We start from the raw sequence: 14,154 nt of genomic DNA, 5'->3' as shown, positions 1-14,154 counted from the left end.
TTTTCTGATTTGGTTTTCTGACTGGTATGGGGGAAAGGACGTAAAAGTGTTGAAGCAGGGACAAGCTGAGAAAAGAAGGTGGTGAGAATCAATAATGAACAGCAACTTCTAAAAGGGAGGTTCTGCTTTCCCATGCTTTAGGCTCTCTTTTAGTTGCTTCCCATTCCGTCTTTCAGACTGAGATTATTTTTCTGATGGTKATTTACCATCTAACTCTTTAGTCTGTCTTTGATGAGAGCTGGAACTGAATTGGCAAATGTAGCAGTGCTGTTTGGTGCTGCTGAGAGCAATGAAACTGTAAAATCGGATAATAAATAATACAAAGAAATGTGATGCCAGAGTTGTGTTCTGTGCCCTATTAACATCTCCTGCTAATAATTTTCAGGGGAAGGGTTGGATGATGGCTGCCTGTAGAAGACTGACTGTGGGAAACAGCTTTTCTCAAACCTTTGTAAACTCTTCCCTAGGCTTTTTCGAGGCTGCACCTTTGTGCATTAGCCCTCTTACTGTCAGTCTCAGGCGTGGATTTATCTGTAGAAAGTATAAAAGTTTATGATGCCCAAGAATTTATGCTATTTGAAGCCTATTTGCAGTTTTTGAGAATGCTTGGTATAAATGTATTTGGAGGGCTGGGATTCAAGACTTTTATATAAATTCAGATACAGATTTATTGCAACCAAAAACGTCTTTGAGCTGGGAATTGGTTCAAAGAATCATCTGTTTACTCATGTTTCTGAGATTTCATGGTTACTTTTTTTTGTCTTCACCCTAAAATGCATGTCCACACCTCTTTTGATTTTTCAAGATGGTCTTGAAAGAGCAGTCACCTTCTCAGATTCAAAGCTTTTGCTTTATTTCATCTTTTGTGACTGCTTTAGTTTTCCTGCTGTTCTCAAGACATATGGTGTGTATCCTGCAAGTGCTTTAAAGCAAGTTTTTCATGTTCCTTGCTTTTCAGAGCTTCTGGTACAATCTTCAGATACTTATTAATTTTATCAAGCAGTTCATTCGCAAGCAGGAGTTGGTCTTTTGTGCAAAGGCTTGATTGAAAGTCCTCAGCTGGAACTCAGTAAGATGGTTTCTCATAGAATTATGTMATATAGGAGGGGGAAAAAATTCACTAACCTTGTAGGCTTTGCTTTTCTGTGCTACCAGTTTTTTGAGCAGAACCTTTCATCACCCTTAGGACTACTTTGACWATTTCAAAGGCATTATTTATTCTCTTATTTCCTTTCTGTGTTCCTCAGACTGTTCTGGTTCATAATTTAGGAAAGAAATATTGTTATAATATCTTAATTAATTAGAACAGACCCATGTCCCTATGCACATGTATATCTGCACTGTATACACATGTAAGATTTTTAGCATCTCAGCGGTGGAGTATCTCTGTGGGACATTTTGAGTTATATTTTCAAGTTGTAAAGCTGTTTTATCCAAAAACCACCTGTAAGGTGCCAAGAGGGTGTTTGGGAGCAGARGTCACTGCAGTTCCTGTTGAGCAACAGTGACAAAAGTCTTCCCCAGGATGAAATTGTTTGAATATTTTCCTTCTTATTTATTTGATTTAGATCAGCAGAGTATTACCTACATGTGAAACTGATTTATTGTTCTAAGTTATGAATAAAACCTGTTTTGAAGGCTTGGTCTTAAATTATAAAAGCAGTGATCAAAATTTTATCMGCTTTACTACTGAACTGTAGAAATGTTTAGATAAACCTGAAGGAGCCCTCCTGGTCCCTAGTGTTAATGCTTTTGTGGTAATGATCCTGAAGTAATAATAGTTAAAGCCTAGCAGAGAACTTGCAATAGGAAAACAAATGTCAACAATTATGAAAGTCTTTACATTTTGACCCTATGTTTGAAGTATTGCATAACTGTAATAACACMTCATGAATAGCATGGAGGAATAGAAATCATATGAGGTGTCTGTATGATATGTTGGATTAGAGATAGCCACAGAGCAAAGTGACAATGTCATTTTGTTCCTCTGAAATATGTTAATCAGGTTATGGATAAAAGGATTTAAAATGTCATTCTGAGCTATTTGTAACTGTTTGAGTTCAGTGGGAGTCACTTTTACAGAAAACATGCAGTTACATACTGTAAAAGATSGGTTTGTGTTTTCTTTTGTGCTGTGTTTCAAAGAGAATAGGACAGATGGAAATTTGCTTTTGAGACAACTCAGCCTGTAAACCTYGAGTATTGTGAAAGGGTGTGTGTTATTAAAAGAATTTAGCATTGAGGGATTTTATTTTCAGTATAAAGTTGCATTAGGTTAATATTTTTTTATTGTCCTCCTAGAGATCAAAGTATTACTAYAGTAAATAATCCTCTTTGTCGAACATTTCTAAATATAGAGCACTGGCTTGCATGCTGTGTTCCTTACCTCAGGAGAAACCAAGAATTGATTGTGGCTGGCTGCCAAGGGGACAGCAGTTTGTCTTTCCGTGTGGGAAAAGCATCTTTTGCTGGCACAAAATGGGATTACACCATTGCCAGGAGCCAGCTCCACCTTTGCCATTATACCATTGCCAAGAGTCAGCTCCGGCTCCTTAATTATTGCTTTTGTGTGTAACAATTTATCCTGCGTGGAGAATGTGTCCTTTCTTAAAACCATTCAGTGAAATCCTGTGACTCCTGTACTGTGTCAAGGTGTCAAGGTTTCCTCCCAGGACAAGCAAGTGTGGTGTTTTTGTTTGTGTGAGGTTGYTGTGTCTTTGTACCCATGGGGTGTGAATGTGTTCATGTTCCCACAGGGACAGCTAAACTGGCACCTTGGGAATGAGGATGGAATTATTCTTCAGCTGTTGTTGGCTGTGCTGATGTTGTCAACAAAATCTACTTAGAAGCACAACCAACCAAGCAGAGATAGCAGACCACTGAAAAGACGTGTATTAGTGAATACAGACCACTGAAAATACATGTATTAGTGTGTAGTTTCTCACAAAATAATGCTAGTTCTTTGTCAGTTGTTTTTCTTCTCAGGTATGCTGCAACAAACGCATAGAATCAGTGGAAAAAATTTTATAGGGAGGAATTAGATGAAATGTCACATAATAAGGGTATTTAATGTGAAAGTGAATTTGTTTTAATGTAACAGTCTGCTACTATTTTTATTGCAGAGGATAATGTGAAAACATAAATAGACTTTGGAGTTCAAGCCAAATTTGCCTTGATATTAAAAAGAAGACATTTTGTCTGGCCAAGTGAGTCTTGTGTGGCTTTTAAAAAATATCTGTAGCTTTCAGGGTACTTGGGATGCACAATTGTTAAGAAAAGGCACTTAGGTAAATCAATATGTATTTTACCTTTTCTGTGGGTGTTGTTTAACTGCTGGTTTGAGATAACCATAAGGTGGAAGAGCTCAGTGGGCTGTCTCRTGAACTGTTCTTAATGAGCATGATGTTATTTTCCCCTCTTGTTTTTCCTAGACTGTTCAATTAACCCCCAGACGATGGCTCAACCTGCAGGAGTACCAAAGCAAAAAAATAATGGCAGACCATGGGGTTACAGTTCAGAGATTCTTTGTAGCTGATTCTGCAAATGATGCCCTGGAGGCTGCTCAGAGACTGAGTAAGTTGACTGATAATGGGAGGAATCTGCTTCACTAGGTAGCAATCTGCAAAATAAATTGTTTTCTAATAAGTTGTAYGCAGTCCTTAAATTCTTGCTTACAGAAAAGCTTTGATATTTTATCCAGATCATAAATATAGGCTTAATTTTATATGTGAACAAGTTTATAACAGCAATACTTGGAACYTCATTTTTCAAATGTTTTGGATGCAGCATGTAACATGAATTCTTTAATTAACTTAATAATTCAGGATGTCATGAATAGTTGCTGAGAAAAAGCTTTTTTTTGTATACTTGATATAATTTAAGGAACTGAAATAAATTAACTTGTATAAAAAAGGCCATTTTCAAACAAAATTTTGCTCTATTAAAAAGCAAAGGAAGGAGAAGACTGTGGACTTTTCATTTTAAATGATAGTTAGATCCTATTTGGGCACAGTCTGCTTTAGCTGATTCTGCTTTGAGCTAWTGGGTTGGACTAGACAACCTCCAGAGGTTCTTGCAGTCTCAACTGTTGTGTGATTCTATGAAGAAATAAAATGTGTGAGATGATGTTATACATGTGTATTTGTTGATGTATGTGTCCATATGAAGAAATAAAAAAGGTAAGTAAAGTTACCATCACAAAAGGACGTGACAGTGCCTTGGAGAGAAGATGCTGCTTCTGGAACTTTATCTTGGTTCTCTGACAACATCCTCATTTTACTGTGGTGAGCATAAGATAATTATGTTAGTAAGAAGTGAATTTATGTAATAGCTTTTTGCTCAGAAAGAGAGTGTTGAAGTACTCTGTCAATCTGTGCTAACTCTGAAATATTTTTTCTACCTTTTTAAGTTGAGTAGTTTGCACTGTTTTCCTCTTTTCATTTAGCTTTTGTTAATATATCAAACATCAAAATGCCAKAGGCCAGACATCATTGTAGTCTAATTGTGCAGTAACAGGAAGGTATTTCGGTTTATGCTTTACATAATGCACAGGCCACTTGGTTAAATGCATTTCAGTTTTGCACAGAGGAAGGTAAATTAACACAACTGACTCATATCCAAGATCTCATCAGAGCTCAGGTAGCTGAGTAGCATTAGCATAATGGCTTGTTCAATCTCTAGAACTTCATTAAGGTTACACATTTTTCAGCCATCAAAGCCTTTTGATGACAGTCCGTATATTTGAAAATATATTTGAAACAAAAAATGAAATGCAACTGTTATGGTCATACAGCATTACAAAATGGAAAAGTCGGACACAAAGCAAAGCACATAAAATTGGAATGTTTCCTCRTGTCTGGATGTCTGAGAAAATCAAGAAATGTTAACTGAAGCTGTGGCAGGTTTATCACCAATCTTACAGCACTTAAACTCTCCTCTTCGTGATTGAACTCATAAATGGATTGGTCTGTCCAATAACTATTGCTGYTCTTGATCTCTGTGACTATTTGGAGAAATAAATTACTCCATTAAATGCAGTGAACCTCATCAGTTTTATAATGTTGAATTTATTTTAAATAACCTCTGTAGCTAGCTTTGCAAATCACAGAAATACTGGTTAACAAACAAACAAACAAAACAGCGTTTAAAGGATCAAAAGTAAAATCTAAAACCGAAAAATCATTTGCCAATGAAACTTTATCAGTTAAATTGTATTTTAATTGTGTGGGCTTTTTAGCCCTTCAGAAAGTTAAGTCWGTRGTACCTTTCTTCATTTGATGTAGCTGCATTCAGCCATGCTGCACTGCTGAGCATGAAAGAATTGTGGTTTATGGTGTGAAATTTATTTCATGTTAGAATGACTGACACTTCATTGATCTGCTTAATAATTAACAACATCCTCGTAATCATTCTGATGGTGTGCTGTCCTTGTGCTTCTAACATGCACTTTGAAAACTAAGAACCAAGAACATCAGTTTCGCTACTGTGGTCATTGTTGTTCCAAGATTTTCCCTGGATTTATCTTCTTTATGATTCCTCAGATTAATATTGTCTCTGTCACTCAGKTTTATCTGCACAATTTGCATTGAATAGGCAACCACACAAAGTAAAAAGATACAGGAAAACAGGAAACTTCAGCCTACAAAGTAAAATAACTTTGGGGTWATTAATAAAGTTTGGGGATGTTGTTGATGGACAGGCACTCTGCAGTAAAATACGGGCAGAGGCCARCTGCCCCTGCCAAGTCCTGCTCAAAAATCCAATATTTTAAACACTCAGTGCCACATTGCAGCTGTCCGTAACTTTTGCTTCTTCAAACAAGAAAAGATGCTTGTCATCATATTTTAAGGATAAAAATAGGATAGAACTCTCAAAACTTGAAAGTCAAAGGTTCGGTATTTTTCTTGTGAAATTCCTTCTATAGCACACATGAGTACAGGAGAAACAAGAATTTTCCTTTATGATCCTACAGCATTACATCACTCATACGGGTTTTGGTGTGTGATAAAGGGGTACAGATAAGGGGATAGAAATTTCTGCTGTGGAAGTCTGCATAAAGTCTGGAATTCATCATTTAATTTCACAATTTCACCAACTATTTTRTGCTTGACAGAGCTGTCTTTACTGCTGCAGGGCCTGTGCTCACCAGTTTTGCTRTTGTTGGATTTCCTGTTGATGCAATGGAAAGAGATGAGATTTGATAATTTTTGCTGCTGTCTTCACTTGTCTGGAAGGTGTTAATGTCTTCTTGAAAGGTTTTGCCTTTATCCAGTATCAGCAGTTTTGTTACACTTTGCTCGTTTCCTCTGTTTCTCTCTATTTTTATTAATATGTACACTGAATGTTAATTCTCTCAAAGACTTTCAAAACTTACTAACTGCACAAAAGGCAGTCTACAAGGAATTTTTAATGGAATTAAAGGATTGATTTTTTTTCCCCTTCTAAGATAAGAATGGCAGATGTGAAGAAAATGAACATGACATCACTAATATTGACTTCAAAAGAAGTTGTGCGCAATAAAGAATACAGAATTAAGCCCCAAGGAATTAATTGTCTTCCATGTGCTAAGCAATTTCCAGGTGTAACTCTTGTAGAGAAGGCARTATTTACAGACTGCCAAGAAATTCAGTCACTGTAGTTTTCTGATTTATGCTAAAATTCCTTAGTTTTCAAGAAAGGAAAGAAAAAGATGCTGTGCTGTTTTCCTGCACCGTATGGTGTTGCTTGATCTGCTCTCTGAAGAAACTCAATCTGTAAACAAATTCTTACGATTCCAGTGCATTTAATAGGAAAAAAGTGAAATATTTGGGAGCTGAGTTTTTGCCTGAAATATAAGCTCATCTGGCTGTTTTTGTATTAACTCACAAGTTTTCTGATCTAATTCTCACTTAATTTAGGGCTTGTTTAGCTAGAGAAGGCATTTCCTTATTTGCTGTTTCTTTTCCTTGTACTGTTGCCCAAATACCTAACGAAATAATCCTTTTTTATTATTTGTATGTGATACACTGAGGGTGGGTGATTTTCACTGCCTGCTCTGAGCATCATTTCAGAGCCTTCATTTGCTCTGGACTCCTCCAGCAGAAGCCCTCAASTCTCGTTCTCTGCTCTTTGTGCTCTGCCTGATGGAGAAGTTATTAAGGGGCCCATCATGTCAAACTAGGAGGTGGAAAAAGCTGAGAGGGGTTGTAATTATGCTCRAGGGGGTTGCTGTGCACTGTCATTTGGCTCTTTCAATCAGTAGAGGACTTAGAGGTGGCTGGCACCGCTGACAATCCTAAATCGATGCTGGGAACTTGGCATGTGTTTTCTTTGTCTGAATTCTAACAAAAGCAATAGAATGCTGCCTGTTACCACTTAGAGTGTTTCATTACATTTAGGAATCAGTCAGGTGCAGTGTTCACACTCTATCAYGGAGAAATGCAGTTCAATTGAGTGCAAGGTTTTTATTCACTCTTCTTTAAAAAAAATAAAACGAAATATAGCCTCTGCGTGTCCTATTTCTATTGCTTATGCATGAGGGAACTCATAAAATTCRGCTTTGGACTGAAGGCATGCTTTTTATATCAGCCTGGAGAGGTAAACATGTATTTTATAAAGAACAGAAAGGGTTTATTGAAGCATCTTTTCATGAGGTCATTTACCTGTCACCTATTATTCACTATTTTTTAGAATATTGAAAGAGTTCTTGGTCATGTGAGCACCAGTCTCCTTCCTATCTCATCTCCCAAAGTTTTTTCCTTCCCATGGCTTTTTAATTTAAAGGGAGGGCTGCATTTTTAGATGCTGTTTTAGATCCCTTATCTGAAAATTCACCTCTCTAGTACTAGTTGTGAAAACCACTTGAAAGCAATTTATGTWTAGAAGGGATCCACAATTGACCTTTAGGTTGGCAGCATCCTTTATGTGTAGATTATGAAGAATTTGTTGGTGATAATGCTGTCTGCATTTAATCTAAGCTTTTATGCTGGGAAAATTAAAAACATCCTTGAACCTGATGTTTCTTAGGATATTTGAAACGTGAATTCAGGTTCTTTTTTGTCATAGCAGGAAGAGCTTTTCTATGAGTATCCTGTACAGAGTGGGCCTCTGTATAAAGTTTTATTTGAGCAGCTTGGCTACTTAGCTGATCTTTCTTTATTGTCATCGTGGGGTTTGCTTATGTGATTTAATTTCCTCTCTGTTTCTCTCCATCAAGATAGGTAGAAAAATTGCTTCTTTCAGCATTTCTGCGATTTCCATAATTCTTTCTATTGTATTCTTCACTGTGTAGTAATAATTTTTCACCTGTGCATAATGAATTTTTTCCCAAAAACCCTCATGTACTTAATGGTTATAACTAGTTATTTTTTTAAAGCCACTTGGGTTGTGCTTTTCTGCATATGTTGGAAAAATCRTGTGTTGCTGCAATAGCATTCCAGGGAACTGTACACAGAGAAGTTGCTCGCTGGTGAGGAACAGCTCTCCCATAAGTCCTCTTATTTTCTCTGACAGCTTTTATTAAAGTTCCTCAGACTTAAATTATAGCTTTCTGAAACTGTTCTTTCAGGCAAAATAATGCTGTAAGTTATTGACTAATATGATTCTTTTCTCAAATGGGCAAGTATTTAGAAAACAACCTGTTAAATTKAATAGAAAACTGGTGGTGGATGAGCTGCCTTTGGACCACATTCAGCGTTACTGAGCAGGAGTATTTCTCTATTCCATTTAATGGATTTTGCCTTGTCAGAGAGATGAAATCTAAGATTAGAGTGAATCTGCATTTTCCATCTGCTTCTCAATGCTAGAAAATAGCTGTTAACACACTGTTATTTCCAGTCTTTATAGGCATCTTTTGAATGCATCCATTTCACAGCTTCACAAAATTTGTCAGTGTCTGTGGTTTTACTCTCTGCCCCTTGTTCAGTTCCCTGTTGTTTCTTGGAGCCCTTTCCTCACTGTGGCCATTTGCTCGTTTCTTCTCAGCCCTTCTCTCACCTTCTRAGTTCTGATTGAGGAAATCTTCCTTTTTTTCTGCTAAACAGTGAGTTGTTGCCCTGTTTAGCATAGTTAGAGCATCTGTTTAGCAGTTGTGTTCTGCTAAAAGCCATTTGTGTGATTTTTTGCTTGCTGAAGTGCTTTGCTCAGACCAACATTTGCTTGACTTTGCAATCATAGAAAAAAATGTTTCTGTGTATGATCAGTAGATAAATGCTGATTGCTACCTAAGGTCTAAATTATATTTAAATATTATCAAACAGTGTTGTTCAAAGAGTATTTTGAAATAGTTCAAACAATAGGTTTTTYCTACATTTGTCCATGTTGCAATGATTTGATTTTTGAAAAAAAAAAAAAATCCCAAATATCGTGATTGGTGAAACAACTTGAAAATTCGCCCTGGTGTCTGAAAATGATGAAAATAATAAACTAGAGTAAAGATTATAAAGGCAACATATTGTTTGCTGCAGCTAAAGTAATTCTTTGTAGGAGGCTTGGTAATCAATATGTCAGTGACCCAATTTATTTACCTTATCTCCTGGATGAAAAAGATCAGCCATGGAAAATCAGAGGAGTTAGGAAAGGTGTTAAAGGGTTCTGTTCACCAAAGGTGCCTTGCTAGAAAAAATCCTGGGRAATTTGCTGTGACACAGCTACAGAGCAAACCAGGAGTAAAGCACCTGTGCATAGTAGCTCTTCTTAGGAACATTCTTCATTTCCTCACGCATTATTTTTAGATGCTTTATCTGTCTTGGAACCCCACAAAGGCTCTCTTTGCCTTCCTRCTTGTCTCATTCCACCTCTGCAGCTCAGCAATGTTTTCCCACATAAGCCCTTRGCACCTCTGTGGAAATCAGCAGCTATGGAACAACCATGCATTTGTTGGTAATGGCCATATGTGTTGTATCTTCCATGCCAGAAAAAACAGGCAGAGAAACTTCCAGCTTGACTAACTGGGATTTTGAGTTTTATTCTTTTGCAAAGGTAATTAATAAAAGATTTTGTCAAAGTTCACTACTGGATGTCATGTTGTTTCGAGTTGAACCCTTCTGTTTCAAGTAAACTTACAAATTGTGGCTTTTACAATATTTTAGATAATGGAAATTCTTTGCAGGAACCTCTATCTATGGAGGAATTACAGAGATAGTTAATTTCAAATGCATTGTAATGAAAAACAAATTGTTTTGTTTTTCTTAYCTGTTCCCTTTGCCAGAGAATTACATGCTGAGTGTGAGTCAGTAAATGCAAGCTTGAGACTGCTTACATTAGTTGGATATTTTATAACCATTCTTTGTCACCAAATGTCTTCATATTCAATAGATTTATAGTAATATGAGTAATGGCTTGGGGGCTAACAAATCAAAATCTCATTTCAGATGTTTGACACTAATGTTGAGCTGACTTATTGTTCTCTGTGTTGGATTTCTGATCAAATTACCAAAATAGCTGCTTGAAAGTAAAACACAAAGTCAAAAATACTTCTAGAAATGGGGTACTGAATTCAAAACCTAATGTGTGTTGCACAGAGTGGGCATTTACAAATTTGATTTTGTTAAGTACACGCTGGATTTTTGTTCATAAAAGAAAGAGCCAACAGATGTCATAATTCTTGATTCAGGAATTTTATCAGGTAGTAAAAATTGCAAAGTTTTACAAGTAAGGTACAAGATGACTGCTGGTATTTATTCCTCTCTTGTCACACCATATTTTATAGATCTTCAAGGTAGTTTTGCAGCTGCAAAACAATAACCAGATGCGTAATTGAGAAGCAGCTGCATGAAATTTTCATCTTTTTATGCATAAAATCAGAACCATTAGACACACTTTATATATAAGGTATGAAATACWAAACAACAATGTTTTCTCTGTAGTACTCACAGCTGTGTAAAGGAGAGAAATCATTCCTTCTTCACTCTCTAGATGCTCATCAGTTTCTAAATATTTGGGGGCCGATTACTGAAAACAATTTCCATTCTTTTCTGGTTTTCTTTCTTCTCTTCTTTGTTTGTTACTCTGTGCTATGGAGTGCTGCATCTTCTGTGAGATCAGTCCCAGTGGATAATCCGGTGTAGAGGGGTCTCAAAGTCACAGTTGATGCTYATGCCTGGTTTTGATTTAAACTTTTTAGTGGAAAGACTACTAGCAAAAGTCATGTTGAGTTGAAAGAGTAGAAAATCTAAGAGGGAATGATGGCAGTCCTAAGAGGGGATATTGATACTCTCATAATTTCCCTGATCTCCAGTAGTGTCCCCCAGGGGACACAGGGTACAGCAGGAAGGTTTTGTTGTTAGTTATCCACTTCCTGTCTATAATTTATTTAGGAAAGTTGCTTTTTTWAAAAAAAATTGTCTGTTGTTTCTGTTAAGTTTGTTATACCTTTTGTCTTTAAGGAGCAGGTGGTGGCTTAGGATGGGCTGGATTGGTGGGTAAGGATATTAATTTGTACATTTTCTATAAAAGCTCATGGTTTTGAGSCAAGCCAGGAATCTTTCACAATTGACCTTTCAACTCCTTTGAAACTCAGAGAACACCCAGCATCCAGCCCCCATACCACGATTCCCATCCCCTATTTCCTCTTCATCCTCCTCCAGTCAATGAGGTAATATTAACTGGTATTTTGCAAAGGTTAGGATGACTTGCAAGAGCTTGTTTTATCTTTAAAGATGGGAGTAATTTACAAGTTGAATATATCAGCAGTTGAGAAGTATGATTATAAGAGGCTGTGATTATAATTTTTTTTTTTTGGTAGATAATCTCTACCTAAAATGGTAGAGCAGTTTTTGAAGCTAAGGATGTTCTGACATTTTGTTAATCTGCTACTTCATATTTGAGAAAGTGCTGTGAATTTTAAATATGTTTATCTACATTTCTTCAAATATTTGCAGTTCAAGAAAAGTAAAATATTTCAACACATTTATGAATACAAAATGTGTCTTTGTAACCCTGCTGGATTCAACTGGGAGATATTATCTGACTCTCTGCATGACAGTATATTTTAAATGATGCTCTAACCCTTGAGAATGTCACAACAACAACAAAAAAAAAAAACATTTAGTGAGAATCATGTGCAGGGTAGTTCCAGAAGTTAGCTATGCTCTTATTTTAAGTGATTTTTGTTTTATTAAGAAAAATCTGAAGTTGACAGTTTTACCTGTGTGTGGTGTACTCTCCCTGGTCCTACAGTTAAAGTCAGCTTCTGTTTCGTGCACGATGATGAAGGAGARCATTTTTCTTGCACCTCTCTTGGGCTTAGTTGGACTGCTCACCTGAGYAAGATGAATATGGCTAAATTTCAGGCTATAAATCTTAAATATATTTGTTGTTTGAAATACTTAAGAACAGCCCTGGGGGTTTTGGAGAAAGAGAAGAGAAAGGCAACCATGAAGAGTCTGCTGTACAAACAGTGAACAACATAAAGACACYGGGAAGATTCACCACTGCTGCYCTGCMCTTYCCTCAACTCCCTGCCAAGTTTYACCCCTCTATTCCTCCAGTTATTCATCTGAATAGTTYAGTAAAAGCTCTCCTAATCTTGGTGTGTTGTGCATGTGCCCACTGAGGATTATTGTCACAACAGCCCTGATGCCACGTCTCCATGTTCAACAGCTCCTCTTATTCTTGTTTTCACAGATAAATCTTGTATCCCATTTTTTGGTTTAGCTCATTAGATGTTCAGTGTGGTTGATTTTCTTTCTGGACTTTTCCACATCTTGCCTTCAGCATAACACAGCTTTTGCTTGGATATGTTGGAATAAAAGTGGAACAAGGGGGACTTGAGGCTGATTATTGCAAATTTGACTGTCTTAGGAAAAACTATTCTTATGCAATTCCCCCTTCACCCCAATAAATACAGGCTTATGTCTCATGCCATAAAGTAATCTGCCATTTAAATATGGTGATTAATGTATACTATAAATAACTTGCTTTTTTTTATCTTTTGAGTGACATTCCTATTTGAAGTGCATATGCAGATGATATTTATTTAGTTGTTTCTTTGATCCATGAGAAGCCAAGTTAGGTGCTTAAAGATGTTTGTAGGAAAAAGTTATTTTACAATTTTAAGATGAAAAAATTTAATGTATTTTCATATTTTATATTGTTGGTTTACAAGATGAGACTCCTGTGTCGCTGAGCTTATGCAGCTTTGTGACTATTTTCACAATTTTAATGTTATGGGTTCCAATTTATGGCTGGGTTTTACATTGAGTTTCTGATGTTTAGTGTGGTGTAAATAGACGTTTGGACTTACACAGACTGGAGTAGGCATTCCTTCAGAAATCTCTCTGCTGATGCAGAAACAAAATAAACCAGTCAACTTAAATACTAAAGAGAGAATTTTAAGGGCCARGGTTCAGGGGTAATTTAACATGAGTTGCATATCATGTTCAGTTTTGAAGAAAGGATGCAATTAGTGCAGTTAACAGCAGGTAGGACAACGTTAATTATATGTTCTTTTGTCTCTATGAATTGTTTTAGCTATTTGGAGCCTTCTTCAGCATACTATTAAGTAAATTATACTGCAAGAGACTTTCTAAGAGTAAACTGTGACCACTATTTACACAAATGTAATTGATACTGCCTTGACACCAATTCTGAACTTGACCTTCAAGTGAGAAAGCTGAAATGGAAGAAATGTCAGGAGCATGAACTAAATATCATGCAAAAATATTGCCTTTACAGAAAAATTGCCCTGTTGTATATCTGACACTATAATAAAAACTGGAACTCTTTTTAGCAGCGTGGAGAGAAGCAATAAYGTACTGTAGGTTTATTTTCAGCTGTTACCTCATCTGATTTGTAAACCAGGCAGACACAATTACATGACTCTGCAGAAGTCAGTTTTCTGATGTGGTGAAGCAGSTTGCTGACCTGAAGTTAATGAAATATTAACCAGTGCTTAACAGTTGTCAGGATAACACAGAGCATCTGTTTTTGAGGGTTCATAGGAGGGACCATGGCGAAGTGCTTAGGTCACATATTTGTCATTTAAACTGCAGACTGGCTGAACCTACACACTCAGCTGCTCAGGGCTGTAAAGCTGGTGTACAGCTGTGATCATCTGCTGCTGACAAGYTGGACACAGATTTGATCCATGGTSCTGCTTGTCTGAATGTGAGAAGGTKCTGAACARCACCGTGCATGAAGAATGTGCACATTTGAGATGTACTTACCTGTTGTGTC

The 14,154-nt window shown here is 36.6% G+C and overlaps 1 protein-coding gene across 2 annotated transcripts in view; it reads left to right on the top strand.

The window, feature by feature from the left end:
• Positions 1-14,154, top strand: part of SUCLG2 (succinate-CoA ligase GDP-forming subunit beta) — a 104,035-nt gene that overhangs the window by 17,039 nt on the left and 72,842 nt on the right. The window contains exon 2 of one of the 2 annotated variants that reach the window (XM_057366354.1): positions 3,432-3,573. The exons of the other annotated variant lie outside the window; for it this stretch is intronic. Coding sequence (XP_057222337.1) covers positions 3,432-3,573 — 142 coding nt within the window. The remainder of the gene's footprint in view (positions 1-3,431; positions 3,574-14,154) is intronic. 2 annotated transcript variants of the gene reach the window in all.

The sequence above is a fragment of the Malurus melanocephalus genome, unplaced genomic scaffold, assembly GCF_030028575.1.
Source record: "Malurus melanocephalus ecotype Western Australia unplaced genomic scaffold, MMel_1.1 scaffold_64, whole genome shotgun sequence".
Taxonomy (NCBI): Eukaryota; Metazoa; Chordata; class Aves; order Passeriformes; family Maluridae; genus Malurus; species Malurus melanocephalus.
The sequence above is the reverse complement of the archived record's forward strand: the minus strand, read 5'-3'. Positions and strand labels throughout refer to the sequence as shown.